Source organism: Mesoplodon bidens (genome assembly GCF_964165515.1).
Source record: "Mesoplodon bidens genome assembly, chromosome: 4".
NCBI lineage: Eukaryota > Metazoa > Chordata > Mammalia > Artiodactyla > Ziphiidae > Mesoplodon > Mesoplodon bidens.
Genome location: NC_138160.1, coordinates 53562291 through 53586299, shown reverse-complemented (window position 1 = coordinate 53586299; position 24009 = coordinate 53562291). Strand labels below are relative to the sequence as shown.

The 24009-nt window shown below is 37.0% G+C and overlaps 1 protein-coding gene across 4 annotated transcripts in view; it reads left to right on the top strand.

The window, feature by feature from the left end:
* SGTB (small glutamine rich tetratricopeptide repeat co-chaperone beta) overlaps positions 1-24009 on the top strand; it is a 49359-nt gene that overhangs the window by 3197 nt on the left and 22153 nt on the right. For all 4 annotated transcript variants that reach the window (XM_081233930.1, XM_081233931.1, XM_081233932.1 and 1 more), the window contains exons 3-5: positions 7331-7434; positions 10824-10893; positions 14699-14798. In XM_081233930.1, coding sequence (XP_081090056.1) covers positions 7331-7434; positions 10824-10893; positions 14699-14798 — 274 coding nt within the window. The remainder of the gene's footprint in view (positions 1-7330; positions 7435-10823; positions 10894-14698; positions 14799-24009) is intronic.

Here is a 24009-nt window from a genome sequence, read left to right as displayed (position 1 = left end):
TTGACTCTGTGAGTCTAATTTAATTGAACATGAAATCATGTGGAAATGTCTGCCCACCTTCTAGACATTTAAAAAAGCCCTAGGAGGACTTCCCTGGTGGCACAGTGGTTAAGAATCTGCCTGCCAGTGCAGGGGACACAGGTTCGAGCCCTGGTCCAGGAAGATCCCAGATGCCGAGGAGCAGCTAAGCCTGTGTGCCACAACTACTGAGCCTGCGTTCTAGAGCCTGCGAGCCACAACTACTGAGCCCATGTGCCACAACTACTGAAGCCCGCATGCCCTAGTGCCCGTACTCCGCAACAAGAAAAGCTACCGCAGTGAGAAGCCTGTGCACCGCAAGGAAGACTAGTCCCCGCTCGTTGCAACTAGAGAAAGCCTGCATGCAGCAATGAGGATCCAACACAGCCAAAAGTAAATAAATAAATAAATAATAAATAAAATAAAAAAGCCCTAGGAGAGGAGCTTAAGTTCTCATACCAGCTTTACCACTATAGTGAAGCTGGTGTATTATCAGCTTTGAGCCTTGTCATCAGGTTATGTCACTCACTCCTAATTATTGTCATCTGCTGACATCTGCTTCATGTTTTGACTATCATGGCTCCTGCGCACTGTCTCTCTGGCAGTACTCCTGTCTTAATTCTTGGCCATTGTAATACATTCATACATGGTTCTTCCAGTTCTCTCCCACTTGGTTCCTTGACCTTCTGTACTCCAGTGACCTCAACCACTTTCACTTGCTTGGTCATACCCTAGACCAGTGGTTCTCAATTTGGGGCAATTTTGTATTATCTGGAGGTATTTTGGTTGTTACGACTGGGGGGCTGGTATTATTGACATCTAGTTGGTAGAAGCTGTGGATGCTGCTAAAGATACTACAAATGCTCAGGACAGTCCTGAACAGTAAAGAATTGTCTAGTCCAAAATGTCAGTAGTTGCTGAGGTTGAGAAACTCTTCCCTAGACCTTGTTATTGTTATCCTCCCTAATCTCTATCTTAAACATTTCACTTCTGCTGCCTGTCTTTCCAGCTCACTCCCTATAGAATCCCTACCCCAACAATTCTTTGACCTACCAATACCTCCAAGCTATTGATCCCTTACCTGTTCACACCTCTCTTCTTGCCCAGCTTAAATTCCATTGTTGATTATTATAATCATGCTGGTGTATATGACTCCCTTTCTTGTAAAACCCAACCTTGTTTGAATCCAGCTCTCCACCTACTCCATGCCCATATCCATGTGACTTTGTATAGATGGAATGAAACACCCAGCTTTACTGACTAGTCCCACTTTGAGTTCATGATCATGAGCCTCAAGTGGACCTTTAATGCTGCCCTCTGTTCCAAGTTCATTCATATTTTTGCTCTCTAGATGAGCACTTTAACACTTTCTCATGCCTTCTCAAAACCCCAAACCTCCTCCCCCGTACTCACTTTTTGTTGATGACCTTGGTTCTTACTCCATCAAGAAAATTGAAGTAATAAGAAAACAACTTCCACAGACTCTCTCTGCCCCATCTACCCACCTACCAGCATCTATACTCACATACTCTGCCTGTCTGCCTAACTATTACCATATACTATGGGTTAAATATTTGTGTCCTCCCAAAATTCGTATGTTGAAACCTAATGCCCAGTGTGATGGTATTCAGAGGTGGGGTCCTCATGACTTGGATTAGTGCCCTTATGAAGGAGACCCCAGAGAGCTCCCTCACTCCTTCTACCATGTGAGGACACAGCAAGAAGGTGCTGTCTGTGAACTGGAAAGCAGGTCCTCACCAAATGTTGAGTCTGCTGGCACCTTGATCTTGCACTTCCCAGTCTCCAGAACTATCAGCCACCCAGTCGATGGTATTCTGTCATAGAAGCCCAGGCTAAGATACCATAGATGAACTATCCATTGTCCTTTCTAACTGAAACCCCTCTACTTGCAGACTGGATTCCATCCTATCTCACCTACTCCAGGCTCTCACTCTAGTTATTTTACCCTCCTTGTCTTACATGAGCAAACTTTCAATCTCTTCTAGATCATTTCCATCAGAATATAAACTTTCTCCCTTCTTAAAAATTCAAAAACAACAATTAATTACTCTTGCCATACTACTACTTACCCCTCCCCCCACTGAAATATTGCCTGCTTTTTTTGTCTCTCTTTTGCTGGAAAGCTCTTTGAAAGAATTGTCTATACTTCCTTTCTGCAATTCCTCTCCTTGTCCTTCCTTCCTTCCTTCCTAATATTTATTTATTTATTTATTTTTGGCTGCATCGTGTCTTAGTTGCAGCATGCGGGATCTTTTGTTGCGGCGTGTGGGCTCTTCGTTGTGGCACGCGGGCTTTTCTCTAGTTGTGGCATGTGGGCTCCAGGGCTTGTGGGCTCTGTAGTTGCGGCACATGGGCTCAGTAGTTGCGGTGCATAGGCTTAGTTGCCCTGCGGCATGTGGGATCTTAGTTCCCCAACCAGGGATCAAACCCACATCCCCTGCATTAGAAAGCAGATTCTTAACCACTGGACCACCAAGGGAAGTCCCATCTACTCTTTCTTAAGCACTCCATATAGGCCTTTGCCTCCATCTCTCCACTCATACTGTTCTCATCAAGGTCATCAGCAATTTCTGTGTTAGGTAGTTCAATGGTCAGTTTTCAGTCTTCATCTGACTTATTAGCTGCCTCTGATAAAGTTGATGATGGTTTCCTCATCCCTCTCCCCCCATATACTTTATTCACTTGGCTTCCAGGATACCTCATACTCTCTTGGTTTTCTTCTAATCTCATTGTTTGCTCTTTCTCTGTTTCCTTTGCTTGTTCCTCTTGTTTTCCCTCACCTGGAATATCCAGGGTCCAGTGCTTGATCTTCTTCCCTTCATTATCTGCACTCACTTTTTTGATGATACAGTTCAGCTTCTTGGCCTTAAATATTCTTTTTTATATGCTCATATCTCTCAAATGTATATGCTGATATCTCTCAAATGTATACCCTCAGGTCAGACCTTTCTTCTGAACTCCAGACTTCTATATCTAACTGCCTACTAGCTATCTCCACTTATATGTCTAACAGGCATCTCAAGTTGAACATTTCCAAAACTGAACTCCTGATCCTCCCACCCAAAATCTGTTCTATTCCACAACTTCCCTAACTCAGTTGGTGACAACTCCATCTTTTCAGTTGCTCTGGCCAAAAGTTTTGTTATCATTCTGGACTCTTGTCTTTCTCTTAGACTCTGCATCTAACTGTTCAATAAATCTTGTTGGCTGTGACTTCAAAGGATATCTTGACTTTTTCCCACTTCCACTGATATTACCCCTGGATAGAACTAAGTATTTATTTTACTGTGATGGCCTCTAACTGGTCTCTGTGCTTCTATAATTGCTGCTTCATTGACTTTTCTAAATGCAGCCACCAGTGATCCTTTAAAACAGACTGTGTCAGATTCCATCATTTTTCCACTCAAAATCTTGCGGTGACTCTTCATGTTACTCAGTCATTGTTTAAAGGATCTATATAATTTGGACTTCTGTGATGTGTTGTTTACAGACTCCTTCTCTTTCTCATTTGACTTTAGTCAAATTAGCTTCCTCAGTCTGGATGCACCAAATGAAATGCACCAAATGCTCTTTCCTAAAGGCTTTTGCTCCAGTTGTTTTCTCTGCCTGGAATGTTCTTCCCCCAGATAACGGTAATATCCCCATCTCCTTCAAGTCCTCTTTTCTGAATGAGGCCTTCCCTGAGCATGCCATTAAATCTGCAGCCTGCTCCCCACGCTCCCATGCTCTTCAGCCTGTTCTACTTTGTATAGTTTATTGTTTACGGTCTGCCTCTCCATCCCCCACTGCAATGGCAGCCCCAAACAGTCAGGAATCTCTTCTGTTTTATTCACTGTTATATACAAAGCTCCTAGAAAAGTGCCAGACACATGATAGGTGCTCAATAAATATTTGTTCAGTTGAATTGATGAATTGAATCAAGTGATCCTGGGCATCTCACTCATTTGGTCTGTATCTTAATTTCTAAGTCTGTTAGGTGGAGATCTCTGCCCCCTCCATCTAATAGATTTGTCAAGACAATCAGAATTAGTGATGGCAGGTAATATAGCATATGGAAACTTTAGTATAAAGTGCTATATAGATGGGATATGGTGTTATTGAGAATTCTTCGCTTGTCCTTCTCCTTATCAGTACCAAACAGACTATTATTTTTTGGTGTTAAAGTGAAGCAAAATTGTATATAGAATTTCTTTAGATTTTTATGATTTATTCCTGAGTATAACCTTCTGAAAGGAGGATCACATATAATAATCCCTGTTTCATAAATGAAAATCTTGAGGTAAAAGTAAGATAAATTATTGCACCCAGGTTATTAGATTTTTTTTTTCTGGATTAATAATGATAATGAGAGTCCTGAGTTCCAAGGCTGTGGTGGGTTTTTTCACTAAACCATTTATCTCTCTAAATATGTGTTAGTGTTGAACACTAAACATTTTGGCAGCAAGTTTATGTATCAAAACAATTGTGTTTACTTAATGTGGAATCTAAAATAGTCAAACTCATAGAAGCACAGAGCAGAATGGTGGTTGCCAAGGGCTGGGGTAAGAGGAAATGGGGAGGTAATAGTCAAAGGGTACAGAGTTTCAGTTATGCAAAATAAATAAGTTCTAGAGACCTACTGTTCAGCACAGTGCTTATAGCTAACTGGATTGTATACTTAAAATCTAGTAAGAGGGTAGATCTTACGTTAAGTGTTCTTAACACATACACACACACACACACACACACACACCAATAAATGGGACAAGAGGAAATGTTGGGAAGTGATGGGTATGTCTGTGGCCTTGATGGTGGTGACGGTTTCACGGTTGTATACTTATCCCCAAGCTTGTTGAGTTGTGTCCATTAAATACGTGCCGCTTCTTACGTGTCAGTCATACTTCAGTAAAGTGATTTTAAAACAAATGAACAATTGTGTTTAAAAAAAACCCAAACAGCCACCTCCTTTAGTAATACTTGATTGTGTCTAGAATGTGCCAGATCTGTGTTCTAAGGTTAGTGGCAGCAGAGGTAAAGGAGCTGGACTGGATGGCCTCAACAAGTTAGAGTGTAAAAATCCCTCATATTTTTATGTGGACTTTTCCCCTGTCAGTGTTTAGCTGTGAAGTTCAATACTCTGGTTCTGGTTAAGGCCTCGGTTGGGTTCTATCCACCTTTCACAAGGCTGTGAATTAATGTTTTGGGGGGAATAAGTGCTCTCTTCTGCAGATTTTATTGTTTCTATTTCCTCTGAAATTAAACTGTTACTTCCACTGTAAACAAAGACATAGATTAAATTTATTGAGCATCTGTTATTTGCCAGGCTGTGTTAAAGTCAATAGATAAGTAAAATGTAGGCCTTATCGTCAAGGTGACAGTCTAATATGGGAGACCGATGTTTTAAGTGCATATAATGTAGTATGTGTGATAAGTGCGATACTAGAAACATGTACCGGCTAGCTACATGGCACAGCAAAGTAAATGACCAATATGATAAGGAAAGAAAGATGCCAATCAAAAAGAAATATATACATATACATACATGTATTATTATTAATAATAATTTATTTTTAATTAATTGTCTTCATGGCAATGAGAGCCTCTTTTCTTATGGCCCAGTGTGTTTAGTGCAAGTACAACTAACTGAAGTACAAGAACAACTACTTAGCAAGGATAGAAAGGGAGAGAATGAGGGTTGGGTAAACAGTGCATTAGTTTCTTTCTAAAAGACACTTTGACTTTTGGTAGTTGGTAACTCAGTTTGTTATTCAGTCCCTTTTCTAAAGAGAATTGGTCTGTGTATAGTGACAGTAATAGTGTTTCTTTTATGATAGAGGTAATTTTCTCAGGACCATAATGTGTCTTTTAAAAGTCATACACAAATGTAATTGGATCTGTAGTAAGTCAGAGTAAGACAGATACCCTACGATCTCTCTTATATGTAGAATCTAAAAAATAAATAATAATAATAATAAAAACCCAAGCTCATAGATACAGAGAACAGATTGGTGGTTGCCAGAGACAGGGAGTGGGGAATGGGAGAATGAGTGACCTGTTTTTAATTTTTGTTTTTGGTTTAAACAAACTGAATTTAAAAAAAAAAGTCATACACAAATGTAAGTGAATCTATTCCACACTGTCTAGAAGTACACTGGACATTTTGGCTACATCCCCATCTTGTTGAGCCAGAAGAGAATTCTTTTTCAAAGGAGAACACTCTCAGGATAAGAATCTGCCTCCAATCCCCTCAGTAAGGACTTGTAAAAAGGGCAGGATATGCTTTCTTCACTGTTTTTGCCCTAGTTTAGGCTCCTTGTTTGTTTAGGTCATTGATGTAGGAACCCATAAATGGGTTCCTGGTTTTTTGCTTCCATTTTCTTCCTCAGCTTCCCTCTCTAATTCATTCTCAGCATTCTTACTAGACTATACTTACTAGTATTTTAGTTCTAAACACAAATCCAGTTATGTTGTTCTCCTTCACTAAAATCTTTAATGGCTCTCCATTTGCCCATAGCATCAAATCCATGTCCTTTAAAAATATTATTTAAGGTGCCTTGTCATCCAGCGACAGACTTTGTTCTAGCATAATCGCCCACCATGTCTTTCCACCCAGTCTGTACCCTAGCCATACTGGTTACCTTGTCATACATCAATGTAGATGAGGCACCTGTCAACATTTAACATGCCATGTACTTTACTTACTGTGTTTGTCTGCCTCCATCTATTAAGGGTGAGCTTCATCACAGGGATCGTGATTTTTGTGTTAGGTTAACTGTTGTATCCCTACCACCTTATAACAGCACCTTTCACATAGTAGGTGCCTGGTAAATTTGCATGCCTGAATGAATTTTTAAAAGCCAAACTATTTTAACATAAGTAAGTACACCAGGATTAATATTTAGTGTTTCCTATGTGCCAAAGACTGTTTCTCTTACTATTTTTAATCAGGTTGAGAGTTCTGTTTCTCACATTAAAAAAGATAATTTTTAAAGTTTTATTCAAGGTACTGGTAATGGGGAATATGTTGTTAATGACCTGCTTTAAGAAGAATATGATGTAATACATATACTGGGAAATTATATTCTAGGTAACATTTTTCTTTAAGTGAGGAATAAGAAACTAAGTTGTCTTCCCTCAATAGCTGGTCTATAAACAGAAATCTTTATGCAGATGAACCATTTAGTTTTCCATATGTTCTGTGATCAAAATGCTGAATTACCACAGATTGCAGAGTGCAGATTTCTACCAGAAAAAAAGGTTGTTTCTTTTTTTAGGTTGCTAATTTTTTTTTACTATTAAAATTTATTTCAAGTTGCAATTCAGTGCTTGGAGACAGTTTTTAAAATCAGCGCAGAAGATACACATCTAGCAGTTTCACAGCCTTTGACAGAAATGTTCACAAATTCCTTCTGTAAGGTAAGCTGTCTTTGTTTTCTCATTAGTATCTCATTTTCTAAGTATGACTGCAGTATTAGGTTGGATTGTTAATATTTGAGGGGCCAGGCTTTAAGTAACTAACTTCTTCCTGGGTATAAGATAGTTGGTCCACATGGATGATTTGGCACCTAAAATATAACTTTTAATGTGCTTTAGATTTTCATATTAATAACTCTTCTCATCCTCTCACCTTCTTTTATATTTAATGATATATCATGGTTGACTTGTGTTTTTAGATTTCTGACATCTGAATTGATATTTCCCAAAAACATGAAATACAAGTTAAAAGTCTTAATGTTTAGGGAGAAACCATATAGAAAAGGAATCATGAGGAATTGCATCATCATTTTGAAGCAGATTTTATCAAATTTGGCCATTGATGGGGCTCTTTAAACAGGGAAAGTTTCAGGGTCAGTGTGCAAAACCAAGACTGAAATCCAAGTGTTCTGATCTCTGCTCCCTAGGACTGTTTACATGGTCTCTGGTTGCTGGCCTTTTCAGGAAATATGGACTATAAGATTGAAAAATCTTAAGGCTAGTGAGTTTAGGGCCCCAGGGGGGCCGGCCACGTGGTTTTTCATTACATTTTGGTGCCATGTGAACCTCTTTTATTATTCTAACTCTGTATTCAAGCTTCAGTACAGAATGAGGAACTCAGGAGAGGAGCTGAAACATGCAGGGTATACTTCAACTTGGCAGGGACATGGCTGAGAATACTGCACAGACTGTTTCTAGAATTTGTTGGGAAGAGGTTCTTAGAGTTGCAATGAAAATGGTAATTTGGCAGTAAACTGCTCCCTCTTTTTATACTTGGAAAAAGGATAATACAGTTATACATTAATTCATCAAACAGATGAATTCTAATTATCTGACAAGATGCAAAGAGATAGTGGAATGTCTCTGTGGTCCTTTTCTTCTCTTTGGTTTCTGTGGTTCTTTCATTGTCTGAGCTTGTGGCATCCTTAGGGAGCCCTATTTCAGAGGCTGGACATGGCTATGGCAGAAGTCCACCTTCTTTACTCTGAGATGCCCGAGAGGCTTGTGCGTGAGATGGCACTTGGATTTGCTCACTCTTTAGCTCCTGTTATCATTGACTAGTACTGAAGAGATCAATACTTTTTTTTTTCCTCCCAGGAAGCTCAGATTGATTGAATAGAGCTCTTTTTTTCTTCTTCTTCTATTTCTCTCTGATTGTACTTAATTGTAAAAATTTGTTGCTTACTATTTTAGAAATATAGTTTCTTAAAACTGGCTCCAGGGCTTCCCTGGTGGCGCAGTGGTTGAGAGTCCGCCTGCCGATGCAGGGGACACAGGTTCATGCCCTGGTCCAGGAAGATCCCACATGCCGCGGAGCGGCTGGTCCTGTGAGCCATGGCTGCTGAACCTGTGCTCCTCAACGGGAGAGGCCACAACAGTGAGAGGCCTGCCTACCGCAAAAAACAAAAACAAAAACAAAAACAATAAAAAAACCTGGCTCCATAGTATATCTACATGGTGTTATTTGTGGCATCAATCCTTTAACACTCCTATTTAACAGCTGTGGCTTCATTACGTATGTGTCTGTTAGCAGAGTATCGCAGGGAAAGTCCAGAACTTGTTTGAAGCAGCATCAAGACTCTTATAATTAAAGAAACTACTGCCTCTCCAATTGTGCTTGGTTACGTTGGACAATTTATTTTTAGGATATTGCTTATCCCCCAATTAAGTTTATATACTAAAAGATTCATTCCTTTTATATAAAGTGGATAACACTTGTCCTCACATCATGGGCTGCTCAAATGTATTGAATGAACATGAGAATTAATTTTCAAAGTTGTAAAATTATGGCAATTTCATTAAAATAATACAAAAGGATTTAGAAGACAGAATGGATTATAATCCATTTTTCAATATGCCATTTTTCTGACCCCCCAAAATTCACTTTTTTCACATATAAACTGCCTAGGCTTGTTAGAAGATTTGAAGTAGAAGGAACCCTAAAAGCAAAGTACTGTAGGGCAGTAATGAGTCTTTGAACTACACTTATATCCTGAGTGGCTACACAGTCCGTTTTTAGTATTGATCTCTACTTATTAAGGCTCCCATTTTGATTCTGTACTTTTTTATACTAATACTTTGTGTTTAGAAAAACTGACTGATAAAGATATTTTAAAAATAAGAACAACTCATTTACTTTATAGTGATTTTGTACTTGTGAATACTTGTGTGTAATTAGCACAGTGTATTTCCAATGTTAGAGCTATCAAGTTCATTGGCATTTTAGTCAAGACAAAGGTATTGGTGAGTATGTTTTAAATATGGTACATAGGGGCTTCCCTGGTGGCGCAGTGGTTGAGAGTCCGCCTGCCGATGCAGGGGACACGGGTTCGTGCCCTGGTCTGGGAAGATCCCACATGCCGCGGAGCGGCTGGGCCCGTGAGCCATGGCCTCTGAGCCTGCGCGTCCGGAGCCAATGGGAGAGGCCACAGCGGTGAGAGGCCTGCGTACCGCAAAAAAAAAAAAAAATATGGTACATAGGTATATTGACTACAAATTATACTTTTTTGAAAATTATAAACATTTATGAACTTCGGAGTCAAGTTTAAAAACAACACAATTTAAAAAGAATCTTCCAAAAATGGAAAAATACACTGTGTTCCCAGTGCCACTCAAGACATTTCTAAATTTTCATTTAGTTTTCATAAGCACTTTGAACCTTATTGAAAAAGAGGTTTGAGGATGATAGTAGGTGCTAAAAACAGGAATCTTATACTGCTTATTATCTTAATGAGGAAATAAATCTATAACCATTGTTTTAAAAAGTTTGGACAATATGGAAGGATATAAAGAAGAGACTGAAAATCCTACTTCCAAATATTCCTACTGTTAACCTTTTGTGTATACCTTTCCAGTCTTTGATTTTCAGCCTGTGTGCCTGTGAATGTATGTGCATGTATTTAAACAATAAGATCATATTATAAATGCTTTTTTTGGTACCTGTGGATTTGACTTTCTCTTAGGATATTAACATTATGTTTCAAAAATTTCACTAAACAATCCTTTGAGCATAATTCTATTACTATTCTTTGTATACTGATTCTGTTTTTGTTTATGAAGTAGGATTTCTAGATACAGCGAAAGCAAGTAAAAAAAATTGATTCACAGCTGCCTGTTTTTTTCTAGAAAAAATTCCACATATTTGTTTTTCTAATAAAAGTATATTGGGGGACTTTTTCCCTATTTCTTGCTGACAGTGTTATTTAGATGTTAGACGTCATGACATAGACTTACAGATGATATACTAAATAATTATTACTTTAATTTATAGTTCTCTGGGATGACTCTTTATGTAGCTAAATGGAAGTACATTGTATTTTATTTAATTTCAGAATGACATTCTGCCTCTCTCAAACTCAGTGCCTGAAGATGTGGGAAAAGCTGACCAATTAAAAGATGAAGGTGAATATTTCATAGAAAAATTACTTATTTAGTAAAGCTTTCTGAAACTCTAGGGAAAGTGACTCTGTCACCCAATAAGATTCTGGTTTGTACTGCCAAGACGGGGTTGTCGTAAGTCCTTGTGGCATTTGTGAAACAGAAATGAGCCTGGAAATACAGAATGGCTTGTGAACAATATAGGTATGGCTTGCTTCAAGAGAAGCAGATCTGTTGTGAGTAAAACTTGCAAAACAAGTCACTTAAGGGTTGATTATTTGCAACTGTATTTGCTGTGTGTACTCTAGGATCCCAAATTCTTTATGCTTAATCGAAGACATGAAAATGATTTTCAGTATTATTTTTAACTTTTGTATATTTAGCATTTTTGAGTTCTTTGAAATTTAATATATGTATATGGCACTTAAGGATTTATTAACTAGCACACGATTACTATGTTATTAAATTTTCTAATAGTGACTGTTGAAGCATACTTGATTTTAATAAATGAGTCACCATTGAGGATCTGTGTTCAGTTTTTATATCATGTCAGTTTTGTTAAGCTATAGGTCAGGCCTACAAGATTTGTACTAAGGAGCTGTAGGGCAGAGTCCTGATCTTTAGTGAATGAGAGCCAACAAAGACCCTGTCCTATAGGCAGAGAGTTATTAGGGAATGTGCAGTGTTCTGAAGCTGTACACAAATGGTTCAGAACCATTTTCTAGCCTTTTCTTTAGTTGATACTCTGAAGAAGGCAGTTGAATTTTTTCTTAAAAAAATTGGTTGGTGTCTAAAAAGGTAGATATGGAAAAGAGTATGCTTTTCCTGTTCCTCGGGCATGGTCCTTTCTATTAGGTCTATAAATTACACTGTATCACTGCTTTTAATGGCTGCATAGTGTTCCATGGTACTGTTAGACCATGATTTACTTACCTAGACAGATAATTTTGTAATCCTAAGTAACGCTGTCTTAATATCTTTGTCTATATTTATTTTCACTATTGTGTGATTATCTTCTTTGGATTACATTAGAAAGTGCTGTGTTTCCTACAAATAGACTGATTTCAGTTTTCAATTTTTTATTTCCTCTAATAAATCTTATCACTACAGTGACTTAAAATTTTAGAATTAGGACTTTTGTAAATTACATGTAAAATAAAGTAACCAGATCCTCATTGTCATTTGAATTATAGTATTCCCCAAAGAATTTGCATTTGAACTATCCAGATACAAATGCATTTTTCATATATTATTCTAATTGAAACAATTTAATCCGATGTTTCTTTTTCCTTCTACTTAGACTTTTGTAGTGTGTGAAATCCTCAGTGATGTAATACATGCTCCACTAACATTTTGCTTTTGAAGCTCTCTTGTTTTAGCTCTAGTACTAAATGGCAAATTGGAATTTTATTTTTGTCCCTCATATTTACTCCCTCTGCATGGCAGAACATTGGGAGACTGCATTCCCTGTAGAGTTTGTTTTGATATAATGAATGTTAGTAAGTTGAGGGTTGGAAGGAGATGCAGAGTGAGGCTCATTTACTCTGGCAGCATGGGTAGACTTAATTACTTACTGTTTTCGGCTTTAACCAAAAGCTCTTATTCTTTGTTTTCACTAAGACATGTCACATCTATGACATGTTACACATAAAGTTAAAGCAATTGTCATACAGATTTTGCTATTCGTGTGAAAACAAATGGCCACGGTAGACTGTCAAGCATAGGGTTATTACAGGCTGCATGTTATACTTACCTGTGTTAATCAGGGCTTCTGGCCAGCTAGTACCCTCCTGGAAGGTTGCTTTCAAATATTTTTGTGTGCTTTGCTTCTGAAGAGCTGCAATAAGATCAGACAAAACCAAGAAGGGTTCATTGCTGTAATTCCCTGCCATGTCACGGAAGTAAAGGCATATCTCAAAGGGTTGTCTTGAGGATTAAAGGAGACAGGAGAGTTCTGTGTATAAATATAGAGTGCTGTGCAGTGCCTAGTTATATTTATCTTCACAAATACCTGTGTCCTGAGTTTTTGTATATTGAATATTTTCTGACTTGAAGCTTTTTATCATTAATATCGCTATATATATTTAGTATCTGTACACTTAGTGTGGTTTATGGGAAAAGACATACACTAGGTTTTACTACTACCCAAGAAATGCCATCCTAAGACAAAAAGACCCATTGGCAACAAGAAAATCCACATAACCCACATAATCTTTTACATGGAAGAAGCAAATCTATTTAAGTACTGAGGCTAATGTAGTTAATTTCTTGCTCAATCATAAAAGCTATGTAACCTTTTAGCTTCATTTCTTTTTGGGGGTGGAGATGTAAATTAATTTTTTTAGCTTTAAAAAAACAGCTTTATTGAGCTATAATTGACATACCATGCGATTTACTGTAACATGTATGAATTCATTGGTTTCTAGTATGTACACAGAGTTGTGTAGTCATCACCACAATTTTAGAACATTTTATCATCCCAAAGAGAAATTATGTAGAAATCATTTTTTATATTCATTTAGCAATCACTCTTTATATTCATTTCTGCTTCTTAATTTGAAGTAACGTTTGTACATTTAGGTACTCTTATCTACATGTCTTTCCTTTAATCTTACTGTTATCTGCAAATTCACACTCTCCTCCCATTAAGTAGCTAATGATCTGTTAAGAAAACAAGGCTAATAGGAGAGCTTCTTGTTCAGAGAAAGCTGGAAGGAATAATAGAGGCTTTTGAGATGTAAACACTTCGTAATCCCAGTGTTTTAAAAATTTCAATTTTGAGCATTGGTTCTTATTAGTGATTATGACACGTTTTTTCTGTTTAATGGATTACAGAAGATAGCCACAAGGAATCCCTTATTTTGCTGACCAGTCGTTAACGTAGCTAAATTATTGCCAGATATATCTGCAGAAACCTTTCCTGAAGATCAGTATGCTGTGGGCTAGCTGTGGTATCTGAAATTCTGTCTTTCTAGAAATTAATCTCCAATAATCTTCTTTAAAAGAGAATCTATCTCTGGAAGGGATAGCACATAAAAATATCTGCCAATGACATTGACATGAGTAGTTTTACTAGCTTACCCTCACCGCATGTTCTGAGGGCTTGCTCATCAGCAGGTGCATGTTTTGACAGGGAAGGAATGGAGGACCAGGTCCAGACTGAGATAGTTGTGGAGGGTGGTCCACCTGGAATGGGGTGGGGCAGCTCTAAAAGGAAAGAGAGAGATGAAGATAAGGAAGGTGAGAAGAGATTAGGTTTTGCCAAGAGGTAATCATAATTGTTACACTTACTCACTTATTGAAGTCTGGTTTTATAAGATATTCAAAGATTAATTTTTTTCATCTTTATTGGAGTACAATTGCTTTACAATGGTGTGTTAGTTTCTGCTTTATAACAAAGTGAATCAGTTATACATATACATCTGTTCCCATATCTCTTCCCTCTTGCGTCTCCCTCCCTCCCACCCTTCCTATCCCACCCCTCCAGGTGTTCACAAAGCACGGAGCTGATCTCCCTGTGCTATACGGCTGCTTCCCACTAGCTATCTATTTTATGTTTGGTAGTGTATAGAGTCTTTAAAAAGTTAATCTTTGAGAGTGGCATGGTCAAAGATTAATTTTTTAAATACTCTTCATTGTTAAAAAATCATTCAAACACACTGGAAGCTAAGGGGTATCAACTCTATAGTACAATATAAAATTTATTTCCAGTATGAATGAAAAATCATGTTGCTGACCTTCATATTACTGTAGTTTCTATGATTAAAATTTATCTTCCAGACTTTTTTTTCCTGTATATTGTACTTACTGTACCTATTGGTTATTTTAGGCAATAACCACATGAAAGAAGAAAATTATGCTGCTGCAGTGGATTGTTACACACAGGCGATAGAACTGGATCCAAATAATGCAGTTTATTATTGTAACAGGTAAACTGGCACTGTTATGGCAGGTTTACAGTTGTTAAACATTTGCATTAATAGCTCTGAAGGCGTTTTTTATAGCTCTGTAAAATTTGTTTTTTTATTTAGAAAATTTTGAAAGTTTGGAAACATATAAAAGAAGGAAAAAATAAGCTCATAAATTTACCACTTAGAGGCAACCACTATTACTAATAACCTTTTGGCATATGCTGTTTGATGTAAGAGTAATTAATTTCAGATTAATCTTTATTCACTAGGCATATCACAACACATCCTTATTTTATTTAAATCCTTCATAAACATTATTTAAATGAATACAAATTAGTCTATTATTACCTCTTCATCTTTTTTATATATCTAGCACCTTTCATTGTGGCTGGCAAACAAGCAGTATTATTTTTTAATAAATTGATAGATGTACCTTACTTTGCCTTACTTTGCTTTGTCTTACTGGTGGACATTGAAGGTGTCCCTTTTTTTTTTCAATATTATAAAGCTGCAATGAACGTCTTTGTTTCTAAAATTATTTTCTGGACTTAAGATTTTCTAGACTTTGTATCTATCCTTGGAAATGCACTCAGTTGGTCTAACAGTATAAACATTTAAAAGTTTGTTGATGCTAATTTCAAAATTGTTCCGGCTTCTTTGAAAATATTTTGAAAATTCTTTTCTTCCCCTAGGATATGTGAGTGTATCTGTTTTTACCACACCCTTAGCAGCACTAAGTACTTGAATTATTATTTATTATTGTTAATTTAATATTATTATTTTAATAGTGATTTGTAATTTACATTTAATTACTGGTGAGGTTGGACATTTTTCAAATGTTGGCCATTTGTGTGTTTTTTTTCCTCTCTAAATTATTTGTACCTGTGCCAGGCCTCATCCTGTTTGACCTCAGACATTTCTTCCTTTCCCTTTTCTTTTTAACAGAGGCTCTGACCCCTGCAGGCTGTATTTCCCAGGCTCCTTTGACACCTGGGTTTTGTCTGTGTTCAGCCGTGGGAGGTACTGGCAGGAGATTGGAGGGCAGAAGGAAGGCAGAAGTTGGGTATTTCTTCCCCTCTTTTTACATCAGGGTGTTTATCCAGCAGGGGCTGCTTCTCCTCCTTGTCTCCAGCTCCCACCCAAGACACCCCCTATGGTCCCAGCTTTTTCCAGGTGACACTGGGTTTTGGGCTCTGCACTCTGTTCTGTCTTAGGGACGGTAACGGCTTCCTGCTGTTGCTAATCTCTGCATTGATGCACAACCCCCTGTTTGGCATCTCAGTTCTTCCATCAGCTATGTAATGAATTCCCTGCACTAAATTTTTTTTTTTTTTGCGGTACGCGGGCCTCTCACTGTTGTGGCCTCTCCCGTTGCGGAGCACAGGCTCCGGACGCACAGGCTCAGCGGCCATGGCTCATGGGCCCAGCCGCTCCACGGCATGTGGGATCCTCCTGGACCAGGGCACGAACCCGCGTCCCCTGCATCGGCAGGCGGACTCCCAACCACTGCGCCACCAGGGAAGCCCCTTGCACTAAATTTTTTAAATATTAAAATTCCAATAGAACTTTCTGCAGTGATGGAAATGTTCTGTATCTGCATTGTCCAGTACAGTAGCCACTAACCACAGTGGCTGTTAAGAACTTGAAATGTGGCTAGTGCAATGGAGAAACTAAAATTTTAATGGTTAATTAATTTAAGGTCAATTTAAATTAATTAAATTTAAATAGCCATATGTGGCTTGTGGCTGCTGTACTGGACACCATAGCTCTATATTAAAGATAAAATCCCTTTGTCCTAATTGCATAGCTTATTGTTTGCCTTTTAATGTTTTTCATGTGTAAAAGTTTTAAATATTTATGTAGACGAATTTGTTTATCTTTTCTTTTGCATTTTATTACAGTGTTTTTAGGCTGAAAGCTCTCTGCATTTACAGACTTGGCAAATAACTTTTATTTTTTATTTTTTCCTTTACGTTTAAATTTTGTCATGCCAAGTCTATTTTGGTCACTGATATGACTATTTTAATCAATCTGAAGCTTTTTATGACAGATTTATAAAAATTACCTTTTATTATATAGTAGGTTCTTAGATTTGAAAGAGATCTTCAGGTTAATTTGGTCCAATCTTTCATTGAGTTATTTTTATCATATTTAGGGTATGCATACCCTTATGAGATAGTCCCTTCTCTCCCACCTTTTCTTTTGTGGTTATATCTGTTAGAAAAGTCTTCCTTGACACTGATTTTGTTTCCCTGTAGCTCCTGTAGCTTCTCTCAATTGACTTTATTTTTATTCTTATGGACAATTACAGAATAAGTGTGGTTCTTCTTTTTCATGACAGTACCTTACATTTTGAAGTTTGCTACTGTGTTCATTTAACTCTTTTCTCCACATTAAATGTTCACAGCTTTTTCCATTGTACCTCACATAGGTCAGTTTTAAATCTTACACTTTTGCTCTAAACTTGTTCCAGGTTACCTGTGTCTTTACTCTGTAGTTCCCAGAAGTTAGCACAGCATATCTGGCATTGGTGTGACTAGAACAGACTTGTAGAGTGCTCATTTAACCTACTTCTAGATAACATAGTTATATATTTGTGTTTTGTAGCATTATCTATTAAATTTATATTTTGCTTTGGTTTTATTAAAGCCTGTCCTTTTTCACACACTCTCTCTCCCCTGCCACTCAATCGTACCTTCATTTGACAGGTTCTTGCCCAACACCTGCTGTGCACCAGTGTTGTCACAGGAGGTAAAGTTGGTTGTTTGGACTCAAATGCAGGATCTTATATTTTATCCCTATGGGATTTTATCTTGTTAGTCTTTTATTTATATGTCCCTTTATTGTTTGGGATAAATTGTAAAATACTATATTTGCTTTTGCTCCTAGCTTCATGTCAGCCACAAACTTGACAAGAGCACCCGATATGACATTGTATCAGTTACAGAGTCAACTAGGGGAGCAGTCATGGGGAAGTGGTTAAGAGCAGGGGTTCTGACCCACACTCCTTGGATTCTAATTTCTGGCTTTTCCACTTACATGTATGTGACCTTGAGCAAATTATCCTAACATCTTAGTTTCCCCATTGGTAAAATGTGGATAATAGTATTTATCTCATCGCATTGCTGTAGAGATCAAATAGTTAATATACATAAAGTGCTAGGAAAGTGTCTAGTAAAGAGTATTGTACACAGCTGTAGCTATTATCATTATTATTTATGCAATCTGGGGTTTTTGCCTCAATCAGATTATGAAGAGAGATCCAAATTTATCGGGGTCCAAATACATTGTCAGTTGTTTTTCTCTGAGTTACCAGTCTGGTGGTAATACTGATAAAATAGAAAGGAAATGATGTTAGCCTCATAGGACTTGTTCTGAATTAATCTAATGTTATTTTCCTTCTTTTTTTTTTTTGATCTCTAACATTTTTTTAGTGAAGATTTAGAAAAATCAAAGAGGTTTACAGTGAATATGCATATATCCACACCAAGATTTTGCCATTAATATTTTACTATATTTGCTATATCAGTATTTATTCATCTGTCTGTGCCTGTCTTATTTTTGATGCATTTCAAGGTAAATTGCAGCCATCAGTACACTTACCCCTAAATATTTTAGTATGCACGTCATTGACTACAGTTCAATATTTTACATTCTTTTCTTTTGAGGTAAAATTTACATGCAATAAAAAGCACAGATCTTAACTGTATGTTCACTAAATTTTGACAAATGCATACACCTATATAAGTCACCACCCCTATCAAGATAGTGAAGATTACCACCAGCCCGGGAAGTTTTCCCTGCCCCTTCAGAGTCAGTTGCCTAAAACACTCGCCAGAGAAAACCACTGTTTTGTTTTGTTTTGTTTTTCCACCATAGATTAGATTTGTCTCTGTTAGAATTTCACATAAAAGGAATCATACTATGTATACCCTTGTGTGTGAGACCTTTTTTACTTGACATAATGGTTTTGACATTCAATCCTGGTGTTGCATGGTTCTTTTTTTTAAGCTGCTCAGGATTGGTTGTTTGAATGCATCACCATTTGTTTAGACATTTTCCTATTCATAGGCACCCAGGCTGCCTTTAGTTGTTGTTTTTGTTTTTTGCATTTTGTCCAGAATTCAGAGTTGTTATTTTTGGAAGCATTGGATCCATAAGGAATTTAGTTGGCCATACTGAAAACCTACATTTTCTCTCTTAACACACACACACACACACACACACACACACACACACACAAATCACTGTTAATCTGTTCTAATAATCCAGCTCAGAAAAATAGAAAATCCAAATAATTTGTGGAGAATTAATTTCCCAAGCTCTGCTTTTATGTTTGAATTTTATTCTCTGTAATCAGATGACTAGACATGTTTTCACTTAGCGTATGAAATCTTGAAATAAGTACATTTAATACTGCACAGAATGTTATGACCAGGTATAAATGTTATCAGAAAATTGATTATTTGTTGAGCTCCGTAAGCCATATACTTTTAACTATGAATGTGATGAATCTGAGCCTAGATAAATCATTTATTTTTAATGAGATTAGTGTTTGTTAATAGTCGCATGTCCACTAGTACAGTATTAGAAGAGATTCTTGGCAGTACCTGTACTTGCTTTTCATTTAATTATTGTTAAATTGAAATGAATAATTATGCTTCTTTTTTGCATTTAAATAGTATCTTCTTCCCTGAGGATTTCAGTAATAGAGAAAGCAATTTAATATTAAATCATTAGAAAACTTTATTTGTATATGTATTGCAAATATTAAATAAAGCTTTAGGAATTTTTTTTAGACTCTAGTGGTTATAAATATCTCAATAGCCTGTAGTTTCCCAGCTACCCCTTGCCATTTTTCTTAGCCAGCTGACTGCCATGAGTTGGAAGCTCAGAATAGCAGATCTAATTCTTTCTTTTGATATTCATTTTCACAGTTTATTACTAATCAAAATATTGTTCACATATTAAACTTGCTAGGATGAACCAAAGTTTACTTTTTATAGAAGTGACTTTTTTATGTGATTAGAAAACAATCAATTGGTATATTTCTTAAGCATGAATCTTTCTTTTCTAGACTTAATCTTCTATTTTGGGCTTTTAGGATCCTAATGATGCTTTAGGCTCAGCTCAGATACCAGGACAACATGAGTCCTTCCTTGAAAACCTATTATTTAGTTTTGCTTTTATTCTATGTTCCTAGCACTTACTATGATATATAACACTTATATAAGTTTATCATATATGTTCTGCCTTATAATTATATGCATACTTGTTTTATTTCTTCAGCTGAAGGGCAGAGATTGCATCTTGTATCTATTCGTATTCCCTGTAATACCTAGCACTGTGCCTCACAAGAGTTCAGCCAATTTTTGTTGGATGCATGGAAGACTATAGAAGAAATATAAGAAATTTCCAGTGATGTTGAAGTGACCAGACACTCAAATTAACACTTGTATACATAAAACAACAAATGATTTATAGGTCTAAAATATTTCCAAGTATTTTATAATATGAAATGATATTTCATATTAAACTCACTAGTTTTCCATGTCTTCCGTCCCTAAACAGTACAGATCTTCCTCGACTTACGATGTTACATCCCAATAAACTTGAAAATGTCATAAGTCGAAAATGCATTTAATACACCTAACCTACTGACACAGCTTAGCCTAGCCTAACTTAAATATGCTCAGAACACTTACATTAGCCTCACAGTTGGGCAGAATCATCTAACACAAAGCCTATTTTATAATAAAGTGTTGAATGTCTTGTGTAATTTATTGAATACTGTACTGAAAGTGAAAAGCAGAATGGTTGCATGGGTACAGAATGATTGTAAGTGTGTCATTGTTTACCCTCGTGATTGCATGGTTGACTGGGAGCTGCAGCTCGCTGCCTCTGCCCAACATCACGAGGGAGTATCATGCCACTTATCACTAGCCCTGGAAAAGATCAACATTCAAAATTTGGAGTATGGTTTCTACTGTATGAGTATTGCTTTTGCACCGTTGTAAAGTCAAAAAATTGTAAGTTAAACCATTGTAAGGCAGGGGCCATCTGTATTCTTACAGGTATTTCTTTTGTACAGCTTCATTGCTGAATACATTACCTTACACAGAATCATCTCCTGTTTCTGGGATGGATAGGTGGTTCAATGACTGAGTCCATAAATGGAATTAAAGATATCGGGAAAGAGAGTGCATGATGGAAAGAATTTGTCTGGAAGGCCTCTCACGTGATGGGGAATTTGAATTGAAGGTGGATTTGGTGGACAGGTAGAACTGGGATAAACAGAGGAGAGGGGAAGGCATTTTAGGTGGTAGATCGTAGTTTAAAAGGCAAAATTAGGAAGCATCAGGGCATTGTACCAAGGAATGCTGTTGACAGCATGAGCTCTCAGAAAGATGGGAACAGAGACCTCATTTTGTTTTGCATTTTGTTTTCTTCCACCTCCATAAGCAGCATGTAGTCATTGGATTCAGTGGGACTTGACTTTGGTTTGTTGAACTTAGAGTTGAATCTCAGTTCAGCCACTAACTAGCTGTGTGACCTTGGGTAGCCACTAAACCTTTCTGAGCCTCAATTTCCTCACTTTTAAAATAGAGATAATACTAACTGCCTTACAGGGTAGTTGTGAAGAGTAATGATATGTGCGTGTGTGTATATATATATATATATATATATATATATATATATATGTCATAGTTCTAGGCTTTCAATATTTGTTTCTTTCAAAAACAATGTAATTCCTAGTTGTAGGAGTAGGCTTTTGCTATAATTTAATTATATGTGATATACAGTACGGGAAATGTTAGGTACCTGTAATTTTTTTTTTTGGCCTTATTTCCTATAAAAATAGAGCACAAGTTATATTCATACTCTCGCTCTAACAAGGTAAAGAAAGCGAGGGTGTCTGAAAACATGATGACTCTGACTGTTTTGTTCTGCTGGAGTTTCATTAGTTATGCCCTGATAACTAGACAGCAGGGTCAGAGAGAGCAGACCACGTTGTTATTCAGTTCAGACACTGGCGTGTTTGGCTGCATCTCACAGAAGCTTCAAACATAGCCTGATTTCTCTTCTCTTTCCTGGATGCAGAATCAGACGCCTCTCCTCTTTCTTTTGTGAGCTGCACATTCTGCTTTCATCCCAGCTTGCAGTTTGTGATCTAAAGCTAAAGCTATAAGTATTGGAACATAGTCATACTCTTTCCTTCTGCCCACTCGTCTTTCTGGGTCTGATTCTCCCTGCTTTATTCCTTGTTTTATTATCAGTATCAGAAGCTAAATATCAGGGAGTCTTCCTCTTTGTTTCCCTTTTCCATATACCTCCCAAATAGCTCATTTGTTCCCTCTTTCATTTCCATCCAGATTCTTAACTTTTGCTAAACTAGTGCAATAGTAACTTCAGTTGGCTTCCCGTTTCTACTTGCAGTCTCCACCCCAGTCTTCTGTCAAAATGATCGTTCTAAAATATGAAATCAATTGTCTAACTCTTGCTTTCTGTTCACTAGTTCCAAATACTGTGATCAGATTTAAGCTCCTCTGGATGATACATCAGATCTTTTATAATATAAGCTCTCTCTTTTCTTTGAATTTTATTATCCTCACTATTCTTCTTACCCCATTCCTCTCCTCTGCTCTCTATGCCCATGTAACGTGAAATTTACTGATTTCCTAAAAATGCCATGTTGGGACATCTCTTCATGCTTTTATGTGCTTCTTTCTCTGCATAGAATATTTCCTACCTTATCTAATTGGGCGAATTCCTGTCATCCTTCAAGACCCTGTTAGATGTTGCATCTTTGGGGAAGACTTTCTTAATTTCTTCTCTCTTCAACCTCCCCTTCCCTGCCATGCCCTATGGAGTGGTGCTGTTCAATATGGTAGCTTCTGTCCACATGTGGCTGTTCAAATGTAAATTAGTTACAATAAATAAAATAAAAAATTCAGTTCCTCAATTGCAGTAGCATATTTCCAGTGCTCTTTAGTCACATGTGGCTAGGGACTGCTGTATTGGATAGCACAGGTAAAGAACTTGTCTATCACAGAAAGTTCTATTAGACAGCTCTGCATACAGTTAACCATATCGTTCTCTGTGTTGCCTCTTTCTTTGATATCTCCACTGTTGCACTTATCATACTATTTATTTATTTACATGTCTGTTTCCCTATTAGACACTGAATGTTTGAGGGCAAAGATATAGCCTCTTCATTTCTGTGTACTTGATTTTGAGCTGGATTTAGCATATTGCAGGTGTTCAAGAAAATTTTGAGTTGAATTGATTCAGTGAATTTTAGAAGGGAGAATTGCCTCTACTTGAAGACTTCTAATGGTGAAACAGTCACGTGGCAGCATGTTGCATATATATATTCACAAATAATGCATATTTATTATATATAATAATTTTATATGATATATATTTATTTAGGGAAACAAATTTCAACATATTTAAAACCTATTTAAACTTACTGGAAGAGAAATACAATGAACATCCATATATGTTTATCCTAGAGTCAATAGTAGCTAACACTTTACTGTCAATAGTAGCTAACACTTTGCTGTGTTTACTTCTTCCCTCTTTCTTACTCCCTGTCTCTCTACAAGGGTGTGTTTGTGTGTGTGTGTGTGTGTGTGTGTACACACATATAAAATTTTCTTGCTGATCCCAAATACTTTAGTTATATCTCCTAAGACATACCCTGCATAACTACCCTACCATTCACATGTAAGAAAATTAGCATTAGTATTGAAATTTCTCCACTTGTCCCCCAAATACCATCTATAGCTATGTTTTTCGATCCAGAATCCAATCAAGGACCACACGTTGCATTTTGATATATCACTTTAGTCTCTTTTAATCTAGAAAATATTCCTGTCTTTTTTGGTTGTTTATTTTTCATGACATAGACTTTTCCAAAGAGTTAAGGCCAGTGATTTTATAGAATGTACCATATTCTGGATATGTGTGATGGCTTCCTCATGATTAAATTTAGGTTACATTTTAGCATGAAGCCTACATAAATAATTTGTATACCACTTATTGCATTATATTAGGAGGCCCATAATTTCAAACTGTCCCACTGATGGTGATTCTGAAATTTCTATCTTAAGGTGGTGACTACCATATCTTTCTATTACTCCTTTTATAATTAAAAATAATATATGAGGGCTTCCCTGGTGGCGCAGTGGTTGAGAGTCTGCCTGCCTTTGCAGGGGACACGGAT